Here is a 27,916-nt window from a genome sequence, read left to right as displayed (position 1 = left end):
TTTGTTCCCACCAAGATGAAATTTATTAGGCCTCCTGTTGTTTCTACAGTAAAGCTCATATGAACGGTAAGAACTTCATCATCACTGTTGCACTGCTTAGAAACAGTATACATCCCACTTTACATCACATCAAGCACAGATATTAACATTAATTAGACACAAAGTCAGTAATGTGTTGAGGGAAAACCGGGGCAAGATGTGCACTAAACACCAAACAGACTTTTCTGTCCCAGTAGCATAACAATATTGGAAACAATTCATTTATTCCAATACAAATAAAGAGCTGAGTCTGTCTCCCAGTGCTTCTCACTATATTGGATTATGTTTTATAAATCCAGGAAATGTGCTCATGATGAGGACTGTTCGCCTTTAGATGTGTGATCTTGGATTACTCATGGTGTAAGTAGCCTACAGACAGATTTTAATGGTTATTCTGTGATTCTGTTGATTCTTCTGCAGTAGCCTAGACAATGATATGAGCGTGACCTGTTTTCAAACAGTTTTAAAAAGTCCTGACACGACGTAATCTCTTTCATCTCCGTCAACGAGGCCTGTCCCATTACTGTGAACGAACCAACAGGGGACGGTTTCTCCGTTCTTCACGTCCCTCCTGAAGTCTCTCTGCCAGCCCCTATGGACCGAGACACAGACGTCATGTACAGACCAAATGACACTTTAAGAGCACACACAAAGCGACAGTGACACATGTGACACCTCCACTCTGGTTTTCTGAGAAATGTGTTGTACCTGGTCACATTGAGCTGCTTTCCTTTCACAAACATGGTGGCGTCTGGTTTCTCCAGGACTTCTCCTGGACGCAGGTCTGTCACCTCGTACTCAATCCCATGGTAGAACTGACCTGTAGCAATGAAATATTATTATTTTTAATCATATAATGAGTCTGACTGTCTATCTCTTCTCTTCACCATCTTTGTTTGTCTGATATGAGCCTGACATGTGGTACCTAGCAGGCCGTGAACCGAGGAGGAGAGGAGGTGGCTGTCCAGGGTGTAGAAACCCAAGTAGTCCCGGTGATATGGATGCTTCTCCCACACTTTGTGAAGCAGGATCACAAACTTGACCGAATCTTTAAGAGTTACCATCAGGCTGCGATCTTTAGTCACTTGAAGATCCATGCTAAGGGAGGAGGAGGAGGAGGAGGAAGATGATGGTTCATTCATTCATTCATTCACAGCTGGACTTTACATCTTCTATGATTCATATTCTTTCACTGAGGGTGATGAGGTGCAGACACTCACTTGCGTCCTTTGAGAGAGGCCGTATCCGACCACAGCAGTTTGATCCTTTGGCCGTCCTGGAACACTACGATGTCCTGAGTGCTCACCTCCAACCTCACGCCCAGAGTCTTGTGGGTGATGCCAAACCGCCAGAAGTAGGTGTTGATTTTCCCATCAGGGGAAATTTTCTTGTCTCCGATTATCTGGCCATTGACCAAAATACCTGAGGAACCAATTGGATTCAGTCATTGTTTGACCGCAGGACAGGATTTATTGGCAAAAAAATAGATGTTGCATGTTGGTTCACATGGATCAACTGGTAAGAAAGGCTGTGATCAGGGCATGGGACAGACCTGATTCTGGGTCTTTGACCAGATTGAAAATGGTTCCCGGTTCGTCATTGATGTTGAAGCACAGAGAGTCCTCTCGGTCAGGAAGCTCTATCATGAAATGAGGATCTCCGTCCACTGTAGGTGACAAGAGAGGAAAACGTCAGAAATTACTATGATTTTATTTCTGATGCTGATGTAATGTTCACCTTTTTCACCATTTTTGTTTGGCAATTTATTAATATAGAATTTTGTAAAGGCAGTTTCAGAGCTAAGGGACTATATATCTGGTGAAATACTGACACATCACTTAAAACTAAAGATTTGAATTACAGGAAAAGTCATGTCCATTGGTTTCATCCTCTGAGGACCATGAATATTTGAACAGGTATTTGTATCAACTTGTGGGAGAAGGTTTTGGTGCTTCCTGGTGCTGTCAGGGGATCAGCAACATGAATGTTTGTACAAACGATCTGATAGTTGATACTGACAGTATTCAAAAGTGAACTTACCAAAATATGTGGGTGATGATTGCCGGGGATATGAGTACAGTGCAGGGGTTGCATATCTTGCTAGAAACAGGAACAATGAAATCCAAACAAATCAATACACTGACTTAAACCTACAAATCCTATTTATGCTTGATCATTCAAACGATAGTCTTACCCATTATTTCCGCCTGTTGTCTTTGCTCTTTAAAAAAAAAAGAAGAAGAAGAAAGAAAAAATAATACATATTTCACAGTTCAAACTGGAGCACTGGCCTCTGCTGGTGTTATTCAGTAAAGAAGAAATAAATAATATGCTCATGTTTTGAACCCTCTCTCTTCCCTTACCTTCAGTCAGCTTGTCCGCAATGAGTGGGCTCTCTGTACCGTCCTCAGTCTCAGGCCTGGTCACCACCATGGAGGTGAGTGGGGTTACAAAGCTGTACTGCAGAGACATGTCCAAGGCCTTGGCTGTGGCATTGCCTTTCTCCTCTGAAGAACCAATCTTACTGCAAGAAGGAGAAGATACTTACATGTATACCATTCAGATCACATCCAGAAAATCACAATGGAAGCTATGAATGGATATTACGGCATTTATCACAGGCTCTCCGTTGATCACTAATGAGGATCATTAAATAGGATTATCCTGAGACCAGTGGGAAATTAATATTTTTCAAACCAAAGCCATCCAGGTCCAAACTGACCCCTTCTCCAGGAGCTGCTGGATGGTGAGATAGGCCCAGAGACGCTCTGTGAAATCCCCAAAGATGTACTCCTCATCTGGGTATATGACATCCCAGTTAAGAGTACTGGCCTGGCCCTGCACGTTGAAGTCATTCTCAGACTACAGGGAAGAGGAAATGAGAGGAAACGCCGTTTAATTAACCCAGTCATAGATTGACGATCTTCTCTTTACCTCAGCGTTGTCTACGATGTCCCCTAGTTCCTCCTCCTTACCCCCTGCCCAAACACCTCCACCATGAAGTTGTCCAGGTCGTTGTCTATCAGCCGACCAGCCACCACGATCTCTGAGCCATTATACAACTGGCTGAAGTGGTTGGTGGTCAGGAGGTTCACTGCACTGTCAGGGTAACGCAGATCCACCTCTGACAGCAGGGGGCTGGCCACCTCATTATAGAAACCCTAGAATACATATGAATTTGTACAAAATGTGCTATGAAAATGGATTTTATTGTGTTATTTCATTTTTATTTGCGAAAGTGTCATCATGGTCTAAATCTATCACCTGGAGTTGAAGAGTTGCATCTGAGGCTTCGTATATTCTGCGGGCCACTCCATGATTTTCTTTGCTCATCACATCCAGGAAGGAGTACTCCACGTCATTTCCAAATCCCAAACAGAAAAGAGACATGTTTCCTCCAATAGCTTCACGCACATTCTGCTGGATTGTCGGGCGGTGGGCCTCTCCTTCAAGCACACAGACACAACATATCCATATTCAATGCAACACAGAATACATTTTGTAAAATAGAAACAGTAGATCCTAATGGCGTGCACTGTCACCTGAATTTGGTGATCCATCAGTCAATAAGATAATCATATCAACGTTCCTCTCTGGGACCCTGTTCTCCCGCTTGTCTGTGATCAGCATCTCCACACCTCTCAACACAGCATCATTGATATTGGTCCCTAGAAGAGAAGGGTATTCATCATCACAGGGTATTTCTATTGTTGAAGGAGTAGTAAAGACGAGTTTTGACAGGTTAGTTTTCTCTTAACCTCCCCGGGCAGTTAACTGTTTCACGTAGCCCATGGCTGCAGCCACATTTTCCTTGGTTGCTTTGCTCAGTGTGTCCCTCCATGCGCCGATCCGGTCATCAAACTCGACAAGGGCGAAGTAGTCCTCCTCGTACATGTCTTTGAGGATCTCCAGCAATGCCTCTCGCGTCTAAAATAATTACAAGGTCAGAGAGTTGTCTGTGCAAATTCTCATATGTCCAGGTCAAAGGCATCTCTAGTCAACTGGGCTTAGTATTTGTTTTGCTGACGTTATGCTTCTTATCCAAGTGGCTTCATCAGTTTGTGTAGAGTAGACAGGCTAGTCTGAAAAATGGTGGATGACTCAGGTATTTAAGCTCTGTGAGGGTGACATCCAAGTTTGCTGTGAGACTTGGGCTAAGGGGTGAAACGTCTTCAAAACAAAAACTAAGTCCAACTGACTTGATTCAATTGCCTAGAAAAAGGTCAGAGGTCAGATTTTGTGTATCTTGTCCCCTTACACATGCGCTGACACATTAGTACCAAGTGTCTAACCTGTGCCATCTTGGTTCCAGACATTGATCCGCTCCTGTCAATCACAAATATCACATTTTTGGGGACTCTCTGCAGGTCAGAGGGGGCGAAGAAGTGCACAAAGTATCCATTCACAATCTGAGGAGAAGGGAATCACAAATACCGAACACTTCAATAAGACAAATAAATAATACATATTGACAGTGTATAGTTTTGTATTGAGGTATGACATAATTGTGAGTCAGACCTGAATGTCCCCGAGGCCCTTTGCTCGATTTACATCGTAATTGATGATAAAATCTCCATCAATGATGGAAGCGTCACATCCTGGACACTTCCTTTGCTGCTCCAGTGTTGGTGAGAAGGAGATGTGTGCCTAAACCAGAGGATAAAAAAACATTAAATCCAGCTTATTCTTAATTACTGGGCTCAAACTGAATTTTGAAAGACCCAGGGCGGCATATACTGTACAGTAGCCTACCTTGTTGTCAGTGACAGTTTTCTCCACCAGGGGGAGCAGGTCATTGCTGAGGAAGGTTGCGTGGGCATCAGCAAAAGCAATGCCCTGAGGTTCATAGATGTTTGCCACAATCTGTCTCCACCCACATACACAAACACACACGCATTCAGTTAGGGTAAATGATACAACATTTATCACAATGCAATCATGAGGGTGAAGGTCACCTGGAACTCCTGCACTGGTGTTTTGGGTTTAACTCGGGTTAAAATCTCATATTGGCCCATTTTCCTCTGAAGGAGCTCCTCGTAGGTCAGAATGAATGTCACGTTGCTTTTGGCTGCGATGTTGACAGACACCGAAAACTTCTCCATCTTCCTCCCAGAGGCCCTGCAATAAAATAGAGACATAACTGATGGTTTCTATATGATCAATGTGTGTTTTTTATTAAATCAAAATGTGGAAGCTGCTCTCAACATGTGTTTTTGTTATTTTTCATATGAGTGACTCACTTGACCAGTCCAGCTGTCTGTCCAGAGGAAACAGCCTTCTCGTATTGTTTCTTGGCTTTTTCTTTCTCCTTCACGTCCCCAACATAAATCTGACCTTCAATTTCCCTGTGACGTAAAGCACAAAGATGGAAAACAACATGATGCCACATAAGCAAAAAACAAAAACAAACACAATTTGAAGCACAATTGTGGAAGGAAGCAGGGATTAATGTTGTCCCGCACACAGATGGTCATAACACATGCAGGAATGTGTCCAGAGTGGAAATGAAAGTGAAGGAGGAAGACTGACATGCTGAAGTTGGTGATGAAGGCCGTCTTGGGCAGCTCCACCTCGAAGAAGATTTCCTGGGAGACGTTTGCTGCGTTCAGGGCCTTGGAGGTCATGACGGTGTGGGCGAAACGAGACGTCACCGTGCACTCCACCGTCACACTGTACAGCTCCACCTGAGGCAGAAACAAAGGATCAGATGGAACCACACAGACATTATTGAATAAGGGAAACCCATCGCATATAGAATATTATAATTTGTCTTTGTAAAATGTTTTTCCCCATTGCTGAGTCCAGCTGACATTAAACTGAGTGCCAAATTATAACAGCTTGAAAAAAATGTTTTAAAAGACATTAGGTCATTGATTCCACTTTGGGAGTGTTGTGGTGAGGCTGTGTGAGTGAGTCAAGTTTGGGTGCTGCAACCAGGGATCATGTAAATATTTAAAGAAACAAGTCTTAGCCTGATGAACTTTTCTTTTGTTTCTGTCAGTGATGTGGAAAAACCAAAACAACCTGAACTGGGTTGTTTTGATCTGTTCAATGATTTCTGAACTCACCGAGATCAGGGTTCTTTATATAAACATAATAAACAATAAACATATTGAACCTTAGAGCACATCTTGTGTGAAGTTGCCTATTAAAGTTGTGGTCCAGTTCAGCCACATGACCTTAGCTTTAGATTGATTTCTTATTAATCTACTGTATGCATTTATCACCACTCCCAAATGTGGTATTCAAAATAGCTAATTTGTGATGAACAATGTTATCTTCTTTCTTCTGCTACCTATCGTGTGTGTGGCTGTTGATCTTCAAGCTGCTCACACAGACAGCAGCCCTACAACATCAATAAAGTTTTGGTGATAACCATGAGTGGATACAACCTGATCATTTTCTTACCGTGACTTCATTCGTGCTTCTTTTCTGTGACAAAAAGAACAAAGAAAAAAGAAATGAAAAAATTAAATGATGTTCTTTTGAAACATTTTAATTTAAAACTGACCACAAATTAACGCTAGCATGAAGTGTTTCTGTTTCTGCCGAATACCTGCACTGATCTGGCAGCTCCTCTTGTCTCCTGAAATACAAATACAGCAGGGTGAACGAACATGGTGCCAGGTATTAAAAACAAATAGTGGAACATTAACATATACGTGTATAAAAAGGGGTTAGAGCGAGTAAAATATATAAAACTGAACAGGATTAAAGCACCAAAGAACCCCAGTTTGGGTCGAAGAGAATATTCTTAAGCGAAGTGGCTACAACTACCAAATAAAATAAATAAACACTGGCAAATTAAAATTCAGAGGACATTCAAAATGTTTAAAATGTTGAATTTTACCTCTGGTGCATCATGGTCTTTGGAGATGAACAGAGCCCCCCAGGCCACAGCAGGCAGCCAGAGGCAGGCACAGCCCCACAGCAGCAGCCGTCGAACACCCAACAGCCCAGACATGACCGAACTTCCACTGAACACTGGCTGGTCTGACTGCTGAGAAAAAGCAGTGAGCCCAGGGAGGAGGGACAAAATGTGTGTGTGTTTGGTGTGTGCGTATGTGTGTGTGTGTGTGTGTGTGTGTGTGTGTGTGTTGTCCTGCAATTGACCAACAGACCTGAGAGCAGGAGACCTGTGGCAGAAATGCTGATTCTGGTAAAAAACTGAAAGAAAATGTCTGTGCACTGCCCACGCTCCAAGTACACTGAATCAAAATCAAACATTCACCAAAATTAGAAGCTACCAAGTCCTGATGATGAATGTTTATTGGTTTTCTCCTCAATCAGAGACTGGACTCTCTCACTCAACATGTTGTGCTGCTTCACTTGAAGTGTGTGTGTTTACATCATTTCCCCTAAAAGGAGCGTACAGTGGACCACTGTAAGGAAATCAGTAAGACTCTCTATGCTTTCTGGGAAATTATCAAACAGGGAACATGGTTCCTGGTTACTCACATAAACTTGGCTGTAAAGTGTCTATGAAAGTCGATTGTCCATTATTATACAAAGAAATGTGGTGACAACTCAGTTCAGTGCAAAATTATTTATTTGATAGAAATACAGGCAGAATAATCACACTAAAGACAGAGATGTTGGCTACAATTATAAGCTGCTGTAAAAGTGATGAGATGGTGAACTTAGACAATATCATTTTCATCATCAACAGTTTCGTCTTCGCTAAAACACATGAAAACTGACAATCATTTTAAATTCTCATTCATTTACTGACTTTGACCATTAAGAACAATAAATTACACTATTACATAAGAGTCAAACTTGCCTACACCATTAATAAGACAGTAACTACGGTAATCAATTAGTCAATGTATATACCAAGTATAAATAGATGCTATGCGCAGCATGCATTTAATTGTGACTGTTCTGTTGAAGATCCTCCAAACTAGATGACATTACCTGACAAAATTATTCTTCATCAGGCAAATTAAAGGTCCTATATTGTGTAAAGTGAGAGTCCCAAGTTTGGTTATCTTATGTTGCATTAAGCATCCAGCCGCTATATTAATACTATGAAAGTATCAAAGCGCCCATGCACTGAGCACAGAGAAATATGCCTCATCCATATTCAGAAACTGAAACTTAAAACGAGCCATCAGGACTTCCTTAACTTTGTGATGTCACAGCAGGACTCACCACCCTCAGCATGGCCCAAGCTTGGCAGGATCAATCTTATAATTGATACTTTTTTTTTTTTGATTGATCAGAAGAGAAGCTCAAGCCTTGTTTTTCTTTTTGCTATAGAGCTCCTCAGTAAAGCCCGAGAGAGATTTTAGTAACTAAGACTAGCCTATATCTTCTTATGGGGCCTTTAAAAAAAAAAAGCAAAACAAACAAAAAAAAGGGGGGAAGGTAAAATAATTTAAGTAAACGTAAATTTAAAAAATCACCCAAAAAACGTTTTAAAAAAAATATTTGTCAACACTGCTAGATAAATATTGCAACTCTTTCTTAGCTCACAAGCTATTTTAGAAACAGTCCAAGTGTGATGCACTGTTCAAACAGCAAAGTACATAGCTGCTTGCACAGCAGTAATGTCAACACACACTACAAGCACAGAATAAGCTCTTTGCCTCTCAGATTCCAGTTCACTTTGATTTATAGTGTGACAAAAAAAAGAGACACACTTTACCATCCAAAGCAGCCAAAGCAGTTAACACCACTGACAATGAAACCTAAGGACAACAAGTCGACTGTCTGTCCTGCAGTGTGACTATTTGCCAAACACACTGGCTCCAGGAGCTTTGGCATCTGCAGGCTTGTCCAGGGACGTCTCGGTTCCCGTCCTTACACCGCTGAAAACTGACGGAGCCACTTTGCCCATACGCTCTGAATAGAGAGACACAGACATGGACATATAGACAGGTTATTTCAACTAGGTTAAAAAAAATGCACCTGGGGGTCTTTGCAGAAGTAGGTGAGGACAAAATATCAGCAACAGCTGTTTCATAGTTTGTGTTTCAGCTCATAACTGAGCTGCTCTTGTGTTCAGTATTCAGCACCACACAAACAGCAGGTTCAGTCCAGATTCCCAGTGGAACAACTGGGATTTTGGGACTTCTCCATTTCAGCTCATGTGATCTCTTTTAATCATTCAGCTTTTTATATGCTTATGTTTTGTGATTTATCTCTTAAGATAAGTATACACATGTAAACATAAAATTCTTCCACTAACATGTGGGACACTTTTGGGCCTATACTGGTTAAGATGGATGTAATATTAAGTGTAGGCTATGTTTTTTGAGTTGTTACTACCCAGCTGTGATGTGAATAGATTATATAACTAGGTCACCCTGACAATGGGTGGGACTGACAGTGGGTGGGAGTTATTATGTAGCCTAAGTGTGTGTGTCTTGTTTGGTGTGTGTGGGATAGAAGGCCAACTGCAAACACAACCAAATACCCAAGGGCAGCTGCAGATTAGTCAGAAAATGAGCATGAAGTTAATTAAAAATGGATGAAACATTATAATACGGGCAAGAATTAACTTGCTGCACGCTAGCTGTTTTGATCGTGTGTGGAAAATACTTGCAGGCTTACTCACAACGGACACACAACACTCATTCAACAACAGCCAGACGTCCAAGTGGAGAGCGGTATAATTTAAACACACGTGGTCTTTACTGTGCTACTCTGTTACATACCGTATTACTTATAAACGACTCTCCTTGTTCGTAAAGTTATTTTATCATATGATTACTACGGCAGCATCCTTCCCTGGTGGTCTAGTGGTTAGGATTCGGCGCTCTCACCGCCGCGGCCCGGGTTCGATTCCCGGTCAGGGAACACGCTTTTAGATTTTTTTTTTTTTTTGCACGGAAGAGCAATCTGTTTGAAGTGTTTAAAAACACCAGAAATAAAAGATCACATTAGCAGACGGTAGGGCTTCAGTGATTCACAATGAAGATATAGCCTAGATATTTTGAAAATACATGTAAAAAAAAAAAATGTATTTAAATGTTTTATTATTAATTTAAAAAAATCTTAACTAAATAAATGTTCAACAATCACTTAGATACATAGATAATACATTTATAATTACCATTATGTAGGCCTATTATTTATTTATGTTTGTGTGGATTTCTTTTAGTGCATCTATTGTCACTTGATTGATTATTTCATGTGTTAGGCCTACTTTTTTTCTTTTTCATTTGTTTCATTCATGTAGCCTATTTGTTTACCAATGAATAAGTGTTTTTTGTTGTCTGTTGAGGAAACCAAACAACACTGTATGAGAGAGTGGCATATCCACCATGTGACCATAATCAGTCTTCAGTTATGTCAGATATCAAACTGTGAAGAAACGTGACACCTGACAGGTCCAGGCGGGAATGAACTCAGAGCATTTTGAAAGAACAGAAAGACAAAATATCTTTACGGCTGGTGTCGCTGACATCTGATCTGTTGTCACGTCATTTGTTCTGTGTTTCTGTGTCAGAGGAAATAACACGAATAAAGGGCTTAACTTACCACACTCCACCATGACCTCATAGGTCTTACTCTTGACCTCGCCCTTCAGTCCTAGTTTACTGCGGGCTCCCTTCAGGTCCTCCGCCTTCATCGGAGGACGCTTCTTCTTCTTCACCTCGACTGGCTGGAGTGAAGTGAAAAGAGAAGGAAAAATTGAGAAGGTTAGGCGACAAAAGTAGGAAAACATGTGATTTTGTAGCGAAGCCTGTGGCAATGTGACACTAAGGTTTAAAATAAAAAGTCCAAACCGTGTATTGAGTTGACTTGGCTTACCTGTGACATGGTGATATAACAAGGTGTATCGATCCAACAGAGTCTCTTTCCAATGAGACAAAGCCGCTGCTGTTTTTCTTGAGTGCGTCTTTGTCTCCTAGCAAGCCCACCACCATTATATATAGTCCTGGTCTGGACCCAGTGAGTCAGGCATACCCACTACCCTCTACCCCACTCGGTCTGTTGTCAGTGTGTATTATTAGGTGTGACGTGATAGATGGTACAGCTGGAATGGGTCTCCCATCTTTTACGATAAGCTTACAAGCCAACAGCTGATAATTCAGCCCACAACACAAGTGACTGTCGCGCCTCCACCTCCCCTCTCCAACCTGGCAGAGATACCTTCTGTTTTTTTGTGTGTTTTTTTTAATGCTGTTGTGGGTTTTGGCAATAAAATGGGGCCCTGAGAGTGGCCACCACCCACCCAGCAACACCTCCATGCAGCTCCAGGGGCTGGGACTCCATTGCTACAACTTGATTTAAGCCTTAGGGAATGTGTTTAGGCATTTCCAGACAGTTAACACATGAGCCGACTAAATGAGGGCTGAACCAGGAGGAGAGCTACAAAAAAAAGAGAACTTCCCAAATGTCTTGTCTGAGTCACGTCACAGAAAAGTCTTTTCTGAAAGGCTCATGTCAAATCCAAACCCTTGCAACATCTTGTGTTCCTGGGATAAGGCAGCCATAACATCACTTAGATTACACTTACCTGTACAGTAATAATCATGTTCAGTCAATTCAATCATCATTTATATAATTATTAGCTTACACATATCAAAATAGGTAGCTACAAAGAATCTTTGCACAACCCAGTATCCTAGCCTACTTAGTGTAATGTCTGTTGAAATTAATGTTAATTTAAAATTTCTAGGTTCATTTGATTGACATTAGATGATCTTTTGTTTACATTTTCTTTACCTTCACTGGTTCCTTGCCATGCCAAGGTAGATTTTAGACCTGAAATTTAGGGTTAGGGACTGAAGGTTAACAGTTTGGTCAACATCATAATCTGAAGTTGAGATGTTGACTGTATGGACAAACTGACTCACTACTTTAAAAAAGATAAACTCAAACACACATGGAGAATCCAGAGACCTACGATCCTGCACCCACATCATCAGCCAGAGGTCACAGTCACTATTTTAGCCAACTCGTGATTTGTCATAATACAAAGTACGTGTTTGTCCATCCGGACCAGGTGCTCACGAGGTCTTTAAAGGTCATGAGCATCTCTTTGCAAATGTGTATAGGAAAGCAAAATCCAAGAAGAGATCCCATTGTTGTATCTTTTATTTCTCCTAAACACAAATGAGCTATTTTTGATAAGACCAAAGGCTTTTTCTCCTGCTTCTCAACTTCAACTCAGGAGAAACAAGCAAGCACATATAATCTCATGCTTGATCAAAACAAGAGATCTCTATATGATCTCAAATAAATCTAATTTTAGTCTACTGAACACGAGACCATATGAGACCAAAGAAAGAGCTCAAAGAAAACTCAGCTATGACTCCCAAGATCTCATCATTTTCTCAAATGTCTCAGTTTTCTCATAGTGGCCTCAGGATTATAGCTCATCCGTGTCTCACTCTGATCAAAGGAAGAGATCTCTAAATTATATTACCATAGGCGACTTTCTCTCAACACTGACAACTGGATTGACAACCTATAGTTGGAGCTTCTTATGTGGCTACTAACTGTTTTTACACGCGGTCTTTGGGATGGAGAAAAGAAACACAACAAATTATATCATCGTGTGAGGAAGAAAGGCGTGAACTCGGCGCACAGTTAAAAGTGAGGCCTGGGCTGGGAAACAAAAGTGAAGCTGATCATGAGACAGGATGTTACACATGTGTTGAAGAAGAGCCTCTGACTCCTGATGCTAAATATGTGTCTGTGTGTTTCCTCGAGTAGGCCTATTTGTAAACTTTTATTAATAAGAAGGCGCTACGTCTATTCCTGGACACAAAATCAGGACTGCAGGTCCGCGAGCGCGAGCTCCAGTTACCACTAATCAGGCTTGGGCCGCGTGCGTCATGGCGCTAATTTACGTCTTCAACACACGCGCTTATTTTTACTCTCACACTCCTCTAAAAAACATCTCCGTCAATCGGGTGGCGTTACTTTGTTTATATTCTTATCCGCTGTTCGCACACAACGTCTTCCCTGGTGGTCTAGTGGTTAGGATTCGGCGCTCTCACCGCCGCGGCCCGGGTTCGATTCCCGGTCAGGGAACTCCCCTTTTTTTTTTTTTTTTTCGTTCACAATAATGTTAATGCACATTCACCATCAACCATCAAGAAATAAGTCTGGCTCTCAACATAGTGTATCAGATACTTTATTGGAAAAGCAGTTATGATAATTTACCTCCACCAGTTGCCTTTTTATAACTCATCTACTACTTTAACTTTGCAAAGTACTCAATGTCCTCTTTGTCCTGGTTGAGCTGAGCTGAGTTACCATGCCTGCATGCTGCTGCTGCTGCAAGATGGTGTGCTTTCGCCCCCCTCTCCAAAATGCTCGCTCATTTATTCCCTGCCAACATGCCAAAAACATCACGATGAACTCATCACCAGCAACGTAGTCATTGCAGTCACAGTTTATGTCACTCTCCATTAACTTTTAGGAGAACCAACCAACAGGCACACCAACTACACACACACACACATGCATTCAGCACATCCAGCCAGTGCACACAGGTATACTGTGTATATATATTTACTGGCATGTACACATAAAACACACACACACACCCTTTCTCTGGTCCGTCTGCTCTACAGTCACTTAACAGTTTAGAGGTCTATGCATGTCACATTCTTAACATCAGAGCCTGCTGAACGCTGCTTCTTGCCTGAAGATCTGGAGCTCTGGAAAAAAAACAAAACTTTGAAAAAAAAACAAACAAACACAAACTAAGAAACAAAAACCAAACAAAACACCTGCTGGTAATTTGACTCAGGCACATTATTGTAACAAAATAAACACACAAAACACAAAAGGAAAGATGAAAGCTATGATAAAATGGGAAATTGTGCAAGAAATGGTTCCCATATCTACTCTCCATGTTGGAGTGGAGGAATAAAGAACACTTTTGGAACGAGCATAGTCACCTTTTTGGCCCAAAAAACAACAGTAAAAACATCCACAAAAAAACCCCCCAACGACTGAAAATTAGACAAAAAAAACTACCGTATTCAAAGACAAGAACACACAGTCAGAGCACATCAGTAACACACACACATTCACACTGACAAAGAAACAAACTGCAGTCCTTTGTGTGTACAGACGTGACACCGACTGAGCTGATACGAGGATGCTGTAGTGTGGTACTTGCAGTCCTATTGGTTAAACAGTTGAAGGGACTCGACCAGCAGAAGATACAGTAAAAAAAAAAAAAGTAAAGTTGCTGCAAGCATAATTAATGTGCTCCCTCTGACATGAGTAATATTACATACAAGGTATACAGTAGTCAAGTGTGTAATTGTGCTGTAAAAGTGTTGGAGTCACATGAATACAGTGATTCAAACACTCTGACATTATGCTCCCTCTAAATTTGAGGTGTGTCTGACTGCACACACCCTCATACACTCATACTCATCCTCACACACGCACTCACTCACTCACTCACACATGCTAACACACTTGCAAACACAGGCCATGGTGGTGTGTGTCTGCATGAGAAAACAAAAAAGCACAATGTTTAACATGGAATCTACACTGGGTAATACAATCACTTCAGGGGACGTTGTTACAGTATAAAATGTCATCAACTGTGTGAACAGACTTGTTTGCATGATGTCTGGCTTTGTTGTTGCCATTTCACTTTGTCCAGCCCACTGAAGTCCACACAGAGTTAAACCAGTGTTACCTTCTTATTCTTTTTCCTACTGCACTCACATTTAGGATTTAACATCATTAACGTTCACGGTAGAATTCCTTTTTCCGTAACAGTGTCTTTAAATGCAGCACTCGCTACAGGAGTGCTATAATGCAACAACGATCCAAAGTACCAGGTTTACTGCAAAAAAAAAAATCTCTCAGTGTGTTAAATTAAATCCCAGGCTAAGCAGTTTATGCAATAGTCCCCCAGGTGACAAGTGTGAAGGGAATCCAAGGATAGCAACGTCTTCTGCCATCAAAGAGCATCCTATGTTTGAAAAGAGGTTGATACTTGAACCTGTGGATGAACCAACGGGGAATGTACGTATATGTGGGCCTCTATGGTGAAGAGCTACCAGAGGAAATTAGATCGGAGCACTTTATCGAGGCACGCGGGTCAGACTGGGATCCCCATGCGGAGCTTCTTCTTCTTCACAGTCTTCATGCCAGTTAAGCGACGAACATCGTCCTCATCCGACTCATCCATTTCATCATCTGCTGAGAAAAGGATCTAAGGAACAGGAAAGAGACAGAAATAGCAGAATATCACTGGATGGATTATATCTGACACACTGTAAAGGTTCCCCAGGGCTAACACGATCAGCGGCCGATCAATCGAGGCATTCTTATTAAATTATTATTGGAGTATCCTGCAGTTTCATACATGAATACAATCCAAAATATCTACCCAACCTGTGTAATATTCTGGGCGAATAGTCATTTGTAAATCATACCCAGCCAATTTGCAGTTCTCCTGCAAAGTTTGAAGGCACATATAAGTGTGGGAAGGCTCAGATCAGTCAATTAAAGCCATTTTGGCTACTGCAATTTCTTTTACGAGTCTCCCATGGAAAATGGTCTCATCTTAAACTATGTGATAGCAGGTGAGAAATTAAACTAGTTCGTTTGAATTTATGTATTTGTCCTGAGACTTGAGAGTTAAAATCTTGTTCAGTTATACTTCAGAGATACTCCATGACTAATCCTCAATTACACAAAACCAGAGAATACACTTCATAAATGTCCACTAAAATGTGTACAATGTCCATATAGTATCACATGGACTGTGCCTCTGCAAGTCAGGAAGTGAAAGAAACTTGCCAGTATGCCTGTTTTCCTCTCACTACAAACATGCTTTTCAGATACAGATACTGCTGCAGAAAAGGAAGTCACAGTCATTCCCCCATAAATACAGTGAGATTCACAAAAGATAGACGAGCTAGCCAGGAGTCGAACCTAGAATCTTCTGATCCGTAGTCAGACGCGTTATCCATTGCGCCACTAGCCCGCTGTGTAGAGCCACAGCTGCTGAAATGAATACGAGTGTAGCAGCGCAGCTAGGCCCATCCCCCACTGTCAGCAGTCTGCTGAAAGCATGCTCCGCCACGGCAGCTGCTGCCGCAACTAGGAAGTTAGACCATGAGGCTGTGCTTTGTCTGCACAACTTTGAGCATTAACATGTTTAAATGCCGTAAGAATCAGCTTTTCATTTCTTAAAGTGATCTAAAAACGTAGTAATATGTCAAATTGATGACATTCAACAGAATTAACAGTCTTGCTCTTTCTGCTTTCAGAAAACAAGTGAAAACTATTACATGTTCCCTGCAGCATAATCAACATTTAACATGGGTTTCCATTTCCCCCAATGTAAAATTGAATTTCATGAGTTGCCTGGACAAGGCTGAAGAAAGGAACATGTTAAATGAATCAAGGATTTAAACTTAATTTATGAATTAACATCTGTGACATTCATAAGCTCACATAATGTCTATCAGGTAAACTTCTCTCTCTTTCTTTTGCCTTGTGTCTCTAAGGACGTTCCCATTCTGCTGCACTGGTTCTTGTTTTATGTCAGTCAACAATTATAGTTTTGCAAGAGCTGTTTCCGTAGTGACGGTGACAGGGAAGGCTACAAAAACTAGGGATGTGGCAGAAAAAGCTAGGAACTGTCCGTTTTGATGCTTCAGATAAAAGATAAACCCAGTGTTCAGAGGAAGATTTACAGTCTATAGAGGGCTGCAATCAATAGCGAGGACAAACACGGATTATCATTGGTGTGGCTTATCCCCGTTTGTGAGTGTTGAGAAAAGAGGAAGGATGAAGGCAGACATCGTTGTTGCCTTGCTACTCTTAGAAAGGTTGGTATTTGTACAATATTTTGAGTAGGTTGCATAGCTTTTGTACATAATCTCTCCCTAAATATTTCATTATTGTCTTAAAACTGAGAATGGCTCTGTGCCTGTGTAATTACCAATTTAGCCAGTAGGGGGAGACAAAAGCTCAAAATCCAGATTTAAAGATGACTTTTTTTTATATGTGTTTTTGTCTTTCTTGCCTTTCTGGAGCTGAATGGGAAAATACCTTTTTCTCAGTTGTTCAGGCGGACATAGGAGAAACATGGATGTTCACTGTTTTTGTCAAATGTTCATTTTAAATCTCAGGACTCAAGGCATGTCACTATGAAGGCAACATAACATATGCATGTATGTAGTTTATATGGATGTATATAGTGTATATTTTATTATATCTGTGTTATATTGCTGTTTTTATGCCCTTATATGAATGTCTGCGCTACTGGATACTTGAATTTACTCTAACAACTACCTATCAGAGTTGTTATCAGCTCACAATCCTGGCCGACTGCTCAGGTCACAGAGTAGAGATAACCTCCATGTGCCCAGAGCTTTTACCAAATCAGGTGGCATGGCCTTCAGCATCTATGCACCTAAAGAGTGGAATAGTCTACCATATGATCTCAGAGATGCTCCGACGTTGTGCTCCTTCAAAGCCAAACTTAAGACTTTTCTGTTTAGCTGTGCATTTTCTTAAATGTCTTTGTGTGTGTGAATTTCTGTGTGTCTTAGTATCTATTGCTGTTTACTTTTTAATATCTCTATCTAAAGCACTCCGAACTGCTTCTGCATGATATGGTGCCATATGAATAAATATGAATTAACAATCTGCACACTTTATATTGGTATTTGCAAATGTTAAGGCTCTTTTACACCCTCTGCAAATGAAACCCTGTGTGAAGCCATACACCCTGACACACAGGCCGGCTGTTTATTCCTTTGTCTATTATACCTACTGGATTACCGTATGTCTCTGTAGTACAGACAGAAATGCTTTACACATACCATGTTGCAAGCCAGTAAGTGAAAGTAACTTGCAGCATGCTTGTCTTCCCCTCACCAGAAAACGTTATTCACTGTGATAACGTCTGTCTTCATAGTCAACGACAAATACTGCTCATTCCTCCGGTAATACAGTGAGATTTGGAAAAGTCAGACGAGCCAGCCAGGAGTCGAACCTAGAATCTTCTGATCCGTAGTCAGACGCGTTATCCATTGCGCCACTGGCCCACCGTGCTGCAGAGTGGATGCTTTGCTGCTTTTGTGCCTCTGCACAGCGCTGCCCCTCCCCCACCCATCGGCAGTCTGCTGAAAGCACGCTGCCGCAACTAGGAAGTTAAACAAACCATGAGGCTGACCTTTGTCTGCACAACTTTGACCATCCAGATGTTAAAATGCCTTAAGAATCAGCTTAACTTTGTTGTAGTGATCTAAAATCATAGTAATATCTGGCCAATTAATGAACTATAACTAGTGTTTATAACAGAATAATTTGAGCAGGACCTGCTTTCAGAAATCAAATCAAAACATCACTTAGATCAAGGTTTTCTGTTATAAAATGAACATTAATGAGTTCCCATTTCCCATGAGGTGATATTGAAATTCATATGTTTTTTCAAGGCTCATAATTTAATACGTAAAATGACTTATTAGCTACATCTACTGTTACTTGAGGAGTCAGTTGTGTTTCCACAAACTTTAGTACAAATTTGTCTTGACTGAAGGTTGTGGCCAAAATAGAAGATGTAAAATCCACTATTTATAAGGAGAGACTGTGGGAACAGGTATTAGGTTAGTACAAGGTTATTACTGAACTCAACATTATCTTAGATTTAACTAGACTGTGACAATCACTTGGTCATTTTAACCTCTGCAAAGTGAAACAGTTTACATGTACGTGGTCATGGGCAATGTTTAACTTTTTATCCTCTACACCCACTTACAATACAGACTAGTAAAACTGCATTTGAAGGGAATTTGAACCGATCAGTGGGTGAACACAAAAATATCAAAAGCAACGAGCCAGCCAGGAGTCGAACCTAGAATCTTCTGATCCGTAGTCAGACGCGTTATCCATTGCGCCACTGGCCCCGTGATGGTGCAGCCAAACTCAAACTGGACAGGAGCCACAAACTCAAATTGGACCAATACTTCCCTGCCTCATTACCCAAGAACAACATCACATGATTATAGCAGCAGTAAGGTCAAGTGAAACATGTATCTTCACTTCTAACAACTGAGACAACTCATGGTGACTAGAGATACCGATCCCTATCTCAAGTATTGAATCTGAACTTACTGCTTGTACGTTTTTATATTCCTAAATCGCTCATGTTAGAACAAGAAGACATGTTGAGAGTTCAATGTCAAACTTTATCCCTGCCCTCAAAGAGAGCTGTTTCCAGTGGAGGAAAGCTCTTCAGTTTATATAACCTCTTTTCTTCTATTGAAATAAGTAACCCTGACCAGATTGCTACTGAAAACACAATAAACTCTAAGTAAGTAAACAGCTGTTAATGCAAAACTTAGCTATGTAACAACAGCAAAAATTATAAACCAAAACCTATAGTACTGATAAGTATCCATCGTAGTCTGAAACACAAACAATGTAGCAATAAAAAGGCTAAGTTTATACTGTACATGTAACATCACTAGAAAAATCAACTGTGTCTCTTGAAGTGTTAAACTTCTTACAAGAATAACAAGGCCAAACAATCCTACAACTGACCTCTGATAATAAATAATTCAGATCTACACCAAACTGTGTCTGATTTTTTTTTTTCGAGAGACATCCATTATTTCCTCTGAAAATGAAAACTGATTGCCCCATCTTGCAATGGTTATAAAAGTTTGTTTTTTTAAAATCCAGGATCTTGCTGCCAGTCAACCAACCAATTCAATTATTACCTCCACTCTAACCTTCGACAGAGGTAATAACACATGGAAAAAAGAAAAAGTTCTACAATACCACAGTGTGCACTGTACATTGACCAGTGTGTGTAATATGGAAATGCCACAATAGAACAAAATAGTAGAGTTTTTTTGGATGATCACATTTTTTTTCTCCACAGTGTCACTATTTAAATTTTTAAATCTTCAACAACCCAAACATAAATCACTCATATAAATGTTTTTATGGTATTGAGTATGCAGCTGAGTGTTATTCTACCTATGTGTTGAATGTGCCGAGTCCTGTCTCTTGGTATGGTGTATTGGCCAACGTGATTGGTTTGTATGTCTATGTAATGTATGCTGTTTTAATTGCTTTTATTTACCAACATGTCTATTTCCATCTGGTGAAGGGACTGCCGATGAAAACTAGCCCTCAGCTAATTCGGGCACATTTACTTTCTATTCAGAAATGTTAATTAATGTGCACTGTCCATTTTTAAAAATAAAGACTTTGAATTTGAATAAACTATCACTAAATAATAAAACCAGTAATATTAATAGTGAGCCTTTTGTGCCACTATCAAGTAACCAGAAGGACCTTACAACTGGGCGACAATGACCCACTGTAGACCACAGTGGGTCCACCACCAGTAAACTAGTTAGAGTCAGACAATCCTGCAGAGGACACACCTTGGACATAACACAGATCCCTGGTGGTCTAGTGGTTAGGATTCGGCGCTCTCACCGCCGCGGCCCGGGTTCGATTCCCGGTCAGGGAACTAGTTATTGCATGTTGGGAAAGCTGAATCACACTCAGAATCATAGCAAGACTTGTATTATGTAGACTCAAGACTAGAGCACATTCAGTAACAGACACAGATTCCCTGCAGTTCAAGTCAATGATACAAAAAAATAATTCATACCCACTACAGTTATACAATTCCTCCCTCTGATATTTATTGTGTTTTATATTTAGGTATTTCCGTGTCTGTCTATCTATTTATCTGACTTGTGTTAATATGTCATGAGGTGGTGAGATATAAAGGGTAGGTGAGAAGCAGAGTTCTGCCTTTGAGTCATTTCCTTGACTTAATAAAAACCAATGATGTCTAGGCTGTGTCATTTTCTCATGCCAGTTACATTATCACAGTGACTCTTACCTCTGACTCTGAGTCATCATGGGATAGAGCTCGTCTGTAGCGCACCTTGCTGTTCCCCCGCGAGTCCTCCTCCCTCTCCTCCAGCTTTGCTTTCGTCCTGTGCTTCTTCATTAGAAAATTATCTACCACCCAGAACATGAGGGCCTGAAGGAAGCACAGAGGACAACACTGACGTGAACGACGATTCCTCACGAGGAATTAGAAGTGTTTTTCACCAAAATTATAAAGATTTTATAATATTCATACAAACACAAGACGATGGGCACTGAACTGAACTTGCACAAGACACATGTAGCACCGGTGTTGCATGTAAAACACTTTGGAGCAGCAGACTTACGTTGACGAAGAATGGAACGATGAGCATGACGATGGCCAGCTCCAGATTAGGATTCTCTATGGATTCTCTGAGGAGAGCCAGCTGCGACACACATAAACACACACAACAAACATACAAGCACAGACGTAAGCATACACAGCAGCACGGACAGCACAACTAACCTTTAAAGGTCCAAATTTTGAATGGGGCAGTCCCTGTCTATGCAAATGAGAGGGGAGTCCACTGGAGCAAACAGCACTACCACATGTGATGATTTACACAATTGTTAAAGAGAAACCCTTTGCCGTTTGGTTATTTACTCCAACGTTTCTGTAAGAGGCTTCAAGGTGCTGTACTGACCACAGTAATCTTATCGAGATAAGAATGACAACTGTAACACTACACTCATGGTTTGTGATAGTGTTGCTTCTTGGGTTTCTGTGAACCACTACGACTGTTTCAGGCAGGTTGTAGCACGATGACAGCTGCTGTCAAAAGACAGATAAAGTGACACACAGCAACACAGTAATTATAGAGATCGGTGATCACATCCTCTAGACGGGCCTGTTACAGACATCCCTGGTGGTCTAGTGGTTAGGATTCGGCGCTCTCACCGCCGCGGCCCGGGTTCGATTCCCGGTCAGGGAACGCTTTAGTTGGTGTCTTTCAGGAGAATGCAGTTAGCAAAGTATCAAAGGTCAGTGCCAAAAAGACCGACTGACAAACAGTTGCAATCCTGCCAATATCGATAATGAATGTGATGAATCGATCCACACTTGACATACTGAACTGTCCCATGATGCATTGTGGCTCTTGTTACAGTAGCTGCTCTCCCAATATCTTTGAAATCATTATACCAGATTTAGAAATAGCAGTAACTTCTAAAAACAGACTGAAAATTGTTACATGCTACATTTTTGCCATTACAAAGCTTTCTGCCTTCTTTAAAATCCCTGGTAGTCATTGCTGTTGAGAGGGAAGAATTAACTAGAAGTGTTAACTATTATCTACCAATCATGTATGAAAATCGTCTGATTAATCAGGGCATCCCTGGTGCAGGTCAGGAAAATGTTTTTGTTGCTTAGCAACAGCACAGTGCCGGTCCAGTTGGAGACAACAATGATCTACTGTCAAGGTTCATAGAAACAACCTGACCATCACTCTCATACTTCAACAGGACCTCTAACACCACTAGTGGTCAACTCTGGTACTTCACCCACTGATCTATTTAAAGGCTGGAGATTCCTCACAGCATGCCATGTACTGTCCACACCCACGGCTGTCCCTGGTGGTCTAGTGGTTAGGATTCGGCGCTCTCACCGCCGCGGCCCGGGTTCGATTCCCGGTCAGGGAACACAGTTTTTCATGAGGTTTAAATATCCTGCACTGGACACAGGGTTCACGTACGATACTTCAGTCAGTACATTCACATATAAACTGTACATAGTGTACTCAGCGTACAGGTAAGTGTCGTCCCAAATCATTTGAACCTTTTACTAGACAAATATGGAATTTAAGCTGCTGTAGGCTTCAAATCTGTTCTCACAAGTTTGAGAAAACTCTGGTGGTCCCTCCACTTTCAAAACATAACCAAGATGGCGAGTTTTCATTGTTCTAAACCTCATTTTTTGACGGCTTTGTGTACCATGAGACCGTCCTGCATGTTAGCACACTCATGTTGTACATACAGGAATTGAGACAGTGCATTAGCCTTGAGGCTGCAGCTGAGTTTTGATGATGAGTTTCGGTAATCAATCTGCCCTGACTTGCAATTTCTGCCCCTGTGGGACTCTCTAAGTGGTTGAGCAGGCTCTACCGTACCTATAAAAGCACTCCTAATGTTGTATTTATAAATCTAAACTGCCAGAATAATTTGCATGTTTGAAAGGCAAACACAAAACCCACCAAATATTTTCAAATTTAAGCAAGCAAGGCAAGAGTTGAGAGCATTAGAAATAGCACAGAGAACTGAGATTTTTTTTCTCCATTTTTTTTTAACCTGTCAGAATTAAAAGGGTTAATAATGGCTCTGGAGTGTCCTTCTGCCCTGTTAAATATTGAGAATTCATCTCTACTTGAAAAAGAAAAAGCAATATGAATTATGAATTATGAATTAAATTCAAAGTATCACAGTTTTTTCTGACCTTTTTCCACTGGGGAATGAGGAGGACCAGCATGATAAGGACTTTCTCAAAGATCATGATGAGGATGTAGAGGATACACTGGCCCAACCACGCTGTGCACTGCACTGGCTCTCCTATACACACACACAGGAAACAGGAGACACAACATTTTCGCTTAGGTAAGAAGAAACGTAGCACAGACCATTATTAGATTTCACTGCTTCAGTGATACATAAGCTGCATTTGGACAAAAAGAAAGCACCAGCAGTGTCAGACATGACATTGCAGCACTGCAGCACTCAGGGCAGTTAGTGCCCTCCGTTGGGCGTCACGGGCGTTTTAGGAATGTGCTGGAGCTTCCACTTTACCGCTCAGACATACAGTATGGTCCTCACCATATTCTCCAAAACGCAGAGAATCCCACTGCCTCCACTCTACGATCACACTGACGATTCTCACCCCAGCATAGATCAGCAACATGCCCAGGGAGGCATCTAACAGGAAATTAATGAGGTATCTGGAAGAGAAAGACAAGAGCATTTGAGGTTAGAGCTTTCCTGTCAGACATTATAGTGGTTCGGCTTCAAAACTTCGTGCCTAAAAAGCTGAATAATCCCGTTTTTCACATTCTCTTGTGATGTAGCTGTAACATTCAGAGTCACAAAGCTGAGGAGAGAAGAGTCAAACACATGACTGACTCACAGTGAGCAAGGGTCTTCCTCTGTCAGGTCAGACAAGTAGACATTAGCAAAGTGGATGAACAGCATCCCTATGGCCTGCTTTGAGGTATCCAGGAACCTGCAGAGACAGAGCAAAGATGTTAAGCGTCCGAGACACTCCATTTGATTCTTTTGCAGAGACATGGATTTCAGCTGGCTCAGCTGGCTCACCAGATCCTCCAGGGTCTCCTCTCATGTTTGGGCTCCCTGAAGCGTTTCACTGTGGAGGGAAGACAACACAATACAGATTGTTTACTACTGAACCAATCACTCATACAAACACAGAGATGCAGAGAATGAATTTAACAGATTTGCAAAAACTCTCTTTTGAACTGATAAATGACCAATTTTTTAATTAATTAATTAATTTATTACTGAAAAATCTAGTCTTGTACTGATATGTTTTGATTTCATTAATTGATTGATTTGGGATTAAGGTTGATGTCTCCTTTTAAGGCAGCTCAACTAGAAAGTGAGGCACTGAAAGTTTCTCATCTAGTCAACAGGAAGCTGAAGAGCAGCTACCTTAGCCTGAGTGAGACAGATTGCATGACACAGACTGAATCTATGTGTATGTGTGACTGGTTTGTTGGTCGCAGAGTCGCAGACTGAGAATTGAGCAAGGGGCAATATGTTGTTGGTCACAGAGGAAGCAGAACTTAAAACCTTCCCTCATATCATGTGGAGAGCAGCTGTGAAATTATGCATCAGATACACTTATTTTTACAAGTCACAGTGAACAGGAAAATAAAAAAAATAAAAAACTGGGTTGACAGTCGGACCATTTTAGAGATATGGCCGTAGTAACATTATGAAGATGAAGCTATTTGTCCAGATTGAAACTGAAAGCAAATAAGACCTGTTTGTGTGGCACTGCGTAGAAGTGGTGCAACCACTGTTCCCCTGGTAACAGTCTTTGCTACTACTAAATATAAGTGCAAGACAGTATCTATGGAGTTAAAGTTATGTGCTTTTAAGAAGTCATTAATTAATCCCTGTGTGTAAAGTGAGTCTGAGGGTTTTCTGCAAGAATGCTCATCACTGAAAGCAGTGAAATGCCCAACACAGATAAAGCTCTCGCTGTTCCACACAATAGCGGCTTGTTTTCCATGACACCCCCACAGAGGAGCATTATGACAGGGAAGCTTCAGTGTTATGACATGACCGATTTACTATCAGTCTTACATTTAATGCAGCGTTTCAACAGGACATTGACCGTCTTCATCAAACAACCTCAGCTCTGTAAAGTGCTGAGGCCAAACATTTACTGAGGGCTTTTTGTATTTTCATGTGGAGAAGTTTACACTAGAAAACATGACCTCACTTTCAGCTCTGAGTGCAAGCGTGACTTCAGGCTGAACACACCCTGCACACAGCTGGGTGTGATGTGAACACAGGCGGAGGGAGGCCTCAGCATGTACTCCTTCTGCTCATAGAGCTGCCTCCAGCTAAAAAAAATTAAAACAAAACAAAACAAAAAAACTCTAAATTGCTGGACATTCCTCCGTGCACTGAGGCTGCTCTCATTAGGTCACACAGCCATCAGTGCAGTGCCAGACACAGACAGATCTTCAGTATTTTTCTTTTCTTTAGTGGCAGTGTTTCCCTGTGTACCTGTAGGCCTGACTATGAGCTCTACTCTAACACCACATCTTGCACAGATAAGAAAAACAAACAAAGCAAAAACATATAAAGATGATTCACAGGGAGAAATTGAAATGAGCTTAGAGGGCGGCAGTTGTTCACACTGTTTCCACAGCAGAGTATCTATTTTAAATGCACATAACAGTTTACAGATCGAAAACACTCAAGAGGAATATCAATGATCTTTACTGTCAAATAGCTGCAGGGTGTATTGAATAACTGTCACCAGAGGTAGTGTACTTTCTACAGGTACTGTTCCTTCATATGCAAATCAGTGTTGCACAAGTAAATAGGAGCTGCAGGCTCTTATTCACAGTTTGAGTGTACTACCAACACACAGTTATTGATGTTTGCTGCAACACTACTTTAGTTTGCCACCTGCAAAACAACGTCCCTTTGTGTAGATCTGTTTCTTATGAGGTTTTTTTTTTTTATGAGGACTTAATCTTAAAATGAGGAACAAAGCAGATCCTATGCATCAGGACATGTCATACAGCAGGAAGTACCCTCATTAATTAACAATAGAGGAAGCTACAGGCTGTGGTGTCATGTTGATCCCTGCATCTAGTCTTTAAAAGCAAGAGAGAGAGAGAGAGGACATTTCTACCTCACAGTTGTTTCTCTACCTCTGTCCTGAACTCTGACGTGACCCTCTACTACTCCCAGCTGTGATCAATATGACATTTGATTAACTGAGTGATGCTATTGGATAATTGCTGGGTTACATCAACAGCTGGTGTCAGATATCAGAGACACAGGCAGCATGCGTCCTCCCTTTTGGTCATACTCACACATGAGCGTACTGAAGGCCATCATGGCGAGAAGTCCTTGCAGGAAAATCCCAAACGAGTCCATCAAGGCGCCATTAGCACACCCCCCGTTTTTAGTAGGACTTGGCGTCGGGCTGGAGGACACCGACGTGTTGGTTAAGGACACGGCGGGCAGCCCTGCTCCTCCGGGACCGGCCAGTGCCACGTCTCCGAGCTGGGACAGCATGTTGTTGTTGACCCCGCTAGAAGCAGCCATGGTGGGACATATAAGAGCTGATCGAGACTTTTAATTAAGAAAGACTATTTGATCTGATCTGAGGGGCTTCCCAACGCTGTCCTCAGTTTTTACGGTCAGCTAATCGATACACGGAGTAGGACAGTCTTCGGTGAAAGTCGGTGGCATCCTCTCCTTCGCAGGCGAGCTCTCATTCTCCTGTTTCAGACACCCATGAAGACATGGCTGGTTGTCATCTGAGAAGTAAACCGTGTTTTCTATAAGTTATAACAACGCGCTATGTAGCTCCACCTGGGTCCGACTAACACTTTAAAACCGAGCTGCTACATTTAAAAAAGAAAAATCAATATTTGGTGTGGAGCCTCCGTGCAGCAGAGAAAACCTTCCCCGGCTCGACCCCAGTATTTTCTAACCTGCGAGCTAGCATCGGTGACAGACACCCGAGTCACATAACTACTCAAACAGACAAAAGCAGGGGGATAACTTATCGGAAACGAGCTCCTCTGTGTGGGTCAACCCCGTCACAAGTGAATTTATATCCGCTTTTAAAAGGAAAAAAAATCCAGCGACTAAGACGCTGCTACTATCACACACCTAGCTAGCCGCCAAGCTAACTCATCACTCAGTTACATGAAGCCAACGCTGCTAAACTCCTACTTTTTTTTTTTTTTAACTAAAGGCATTCAACAAAACAGCTCCTGCACCGGTCGGCTGTGACTTTTCCTCCTGCATTAACAACTCCTCCGTGTTGGAAAAATTGACAAATAAAGGAATAAAATTGCAGGTCACGGTTCGGTTTTGCGTACATCCAGCTGCTTCCCTGCCCAGCAGTGCCCACTCATGTTGACAGACGTCTGGTCACGTGACCTGCGTATCCGAGCAAGGAATTCTGGGAATTGTAGGAAAAACTGTCGAGACGCCAGAAGTCGTTATTAATTCGTCGTTTTTTTTGTTTTGTTTTGTTTCTTTTTTATTGCAGTGTTCTCATTAAATAGCAGTAATAACCTTTTCAAACATGAGATAAAAATATGTTCCATTGCATTGAATTTTGCTGTAACTACAAGCAAATGAGTAAACAAAGAACCCACAGAGGTTGTTTTTTTTTCTCACACAAAATGAAGCACATTACAATGAATCGCACTACAGGAATGGGTAAAAAGAGGAACAACTGATTTACAAAAGTTTTTTTTTTTTTTAAGAGTATCCTCGTGCTTTAAAACTGCCCATTTATTAAGTTATTTTGATTAAA

At 41.4% G+C, this 27,916-nt stretch overlaps 3 protein-coding genes and 8 non-coding genes across 11 annotated transcripts; 5 read left to right on the top strand and 6 right to left on the bottom strand.

Moving 5' to 3' along the window:
* On the bottom strand, nt 1-7,018 carry LOC146987148 (inter-alpha-trypsin inhibitor heavy chain H3-like). Its single transcript, XM_085776165.1, has 22 exons — nt 6,890-7,018; nt 6,596-6,625; nt 6,448-6,471; nt 5,569-5,723; nt 5,280-5,384; nt 4,995-5,157; nt 4,792-4,902; nt 4,558-4,686; nt 4,332-4,448; nt 3,798-3,966; nt 3,582-3,707; nt 3,304-3,485; nt 3,015-3,200; nt 2,762-2,901; nt 2,403-2,563; nt 2,234-2,260; nt 2,080-2,139; nt 1,592-1,705; nt 1,260-1,461; nt 965-1,137; nt 748-859; nt 1-631 (listed from the first exon to the last, which is right to left on the bottom strand). Exons 1-22 carry the CDS (start codon nt 7,001-7,003, stop codon nt 493-495), a joined length of 2,739 nt encoding a protein of 912 aa, XP_085632291.1. The 5' UTR covers nt 7,004-7,018; the 3' UTR covers nt 1-492.
* A 1,227-nt stretch (nt 7,019-8,245) lies between these two features.
* Nucleotides 8,246-10,992, bottom strand: mustn1b (musculoskeletal, embryonic nuclear protein 1b). The gene is made up of 3 exons (XM_085776161.1): nt 10,801-10,992; nt 10,528-10,651; nt 8,246-8,886 (listed from the first exon to the last, which is right to left on the bottom strand). The coding sequence occupies exons 1-3, from the start codon at nt 10,807-10,809 to the stop codon at nt 8,771-8,773; spliced, it is 249 nt and encodes an 82-aa protein (XP_085632287.1). The 5' UTR covers nt 10,810-10,992; the 3' UTR covers nt 8,246-8,770.
* trnae-cuc (transfer RNA glutamic acid (anticodon CUC)) lies at nt 9,772-9,843 on the top strand. The gene has a single exon. It is a non-coding gene; the product is annotated as a tRNA-Glu (tRNA).
* Nucleotides 10,993-12,960: 1,968 nt separating the features above from the next.
* On the top strand, nt 12,961-13,032 carry trnae-cuc (transfer RNA glutamic acid (anticodon CUC)). The gene has a single exon. It is a non-coding gene; the product is annotated as a tRNA-Glu (tRNA).
* Nucleotides 13,033-13,119: 87 nt separating this feature from the next.
* Nucleotides 13,120-27,512, bottom strand: stimate (STIM activating enhance). Its single transcript, XM_085776160.1, has 8 exons — nt 26,454-27,512; nt 24,190-24,238; nt 24,002-24,097; nt 23,695-23,816; nt 23,321-23,433; nt 21,198-21,278; nt 20,861-21,004; nt 13,120-15,187 (listed from the first exon to the last, which is right to left on the bottom strand). The coding sequence occupies exons 1-8, from the start codon at nt 26,686-26,688 to the stop codon at nt 15,074-15,076; spliced, it is 954 nt and encodes a 317-aa protein (XP_085632286.1). The 5' UTR covers nt 26,689-27,512; the 3' UTR covers nt 13,120-15,073.
* On the bottom strand, nt 15,892-15,964 carry trnar-acg (transfer RNA arginine (anticodon ACG)). The gene has a single exon. It is a non-coding gene; the product is annotated as a tRNA-Arg (tRNA).
* On the bottom strand, nt 17,966-18,038 carry trnar-acg (transfer RNA arginine (anticodon ACG)). The gene has a single exon. It is a non-coding gene; the product is annotated as a tRNA-Arg (tRNA).
* trnar-acg (transfer RNA arginine (anticodon ACG)) lies at nt 18,827-18,899 on the bottom strand. The gene has a single exon. It is a non-coding gene; the product is annotated as a tRNA-Arg (tRNA).
* On the top strand, nt 20,408-20,479 carry trnae-cuc (transfer RNA glutamic acid (anticodon CUC)). Its single transcript has one exon. It is a non-coding gene; the product is annotated as a tRNA-Glu (tRNA).
* On the top strand, nt 21,753-21,824 carry trnae-cuc (transfer RNA glutamic acid (anticodon CUC)). The gene has a single exon. It is a non-coding gene; the product is annotated as a tRNA-Glu (tRNA).
* trnae-cuc (transfer RNA glutamic acid (anticodon CUC)) lies at nt 22,459-22,530 on the top strand. The gene has a single exon. It is a non-coding gene; the product is annotated as a tRNA-Glu (tRNA).
* Nucleotides 27,513-27,916: the final 404 nt, after the last annotated feature.

Source organism: Trachurus japonicus, chromosome 5 (genome assembly GCF_045865225.1).
Source record: "Trachurus japonicus isolate A0001 chromosome 5, Traja_1.0".
NCBI classification, from domain to species: domain Eukaryota; kingdom Metazoa; phylum Chordata; class Actinopteri; order Carangiformes; family Carangidae; genus Trachurus; species Trachurus japonicus.
Note: the sequence above shows the minus strand (reverse complement) of the source record. Positions and strands in the feature narration are given on the sequence as shown.

What these genes read in the sequence shown, in the direction of transcription:
- LOC146987148 (XM_085776165.1), bottom strand. Translation starts at nt 7,003, where the DNA reads ATGTCTGGGCTGTTGGGTGTTCGACGGCTGCTGCTGTGGGGCTGTGCC. An exon ending in ACAGTTAACTGCCCGGGGAG is followed by an intron (nt 3,708 to 3,797) that starts GTTAAGAGAAAA and finishes CTTCTCTTCTAG; the next exon opens with GGACCAATATCAATGATGCT. An exon ending in CTCGGTTCACGGCCTGCTAG is followed by an intron (nt 860 to 964) that starts GTACCACATGTC and finishes TCATTGCTACAG; the next exon opens with GTCAGTTCTACCATGGGATT.
- stimate (XM_085776160.1), bottom strand. Translation starts at nt 26,688, where the DNA reads ATGGCTGCTTCTAGCGGGGTCAACAACAACATGCTGTCCCAGCTCGGA. An exon ending in TCTGCGTTTTGGAGAATATG is followed by an intron (nt 23,434 to 23,694) that starts GTGAGGACCATA and finishes GTGTGTGTATAG; the next exon opens with GAGAGCCAGTGCAGTGCACA. An exon ending in TCGTTCCATTCTTCGTCAAC is followed by an intron (nt 21,005 to 21,197) that starts GTAAGTCTGCTG and finishes TGCTTCCTTCAG; the next exon opens with GCCCTCATGTTCTGGGTGGT.
- mustn1b (XM_085776161.1), bottom strand. An exon ending in TGAGGTCATGGTGGAGTGTG is followed by an intron (nt 8,887 to 10,527) that starts GTAAGTTAAGCC and finishes CTCTCTATTCAG; the next exon opens with AGCGTATGGGCAAAGTGGCT.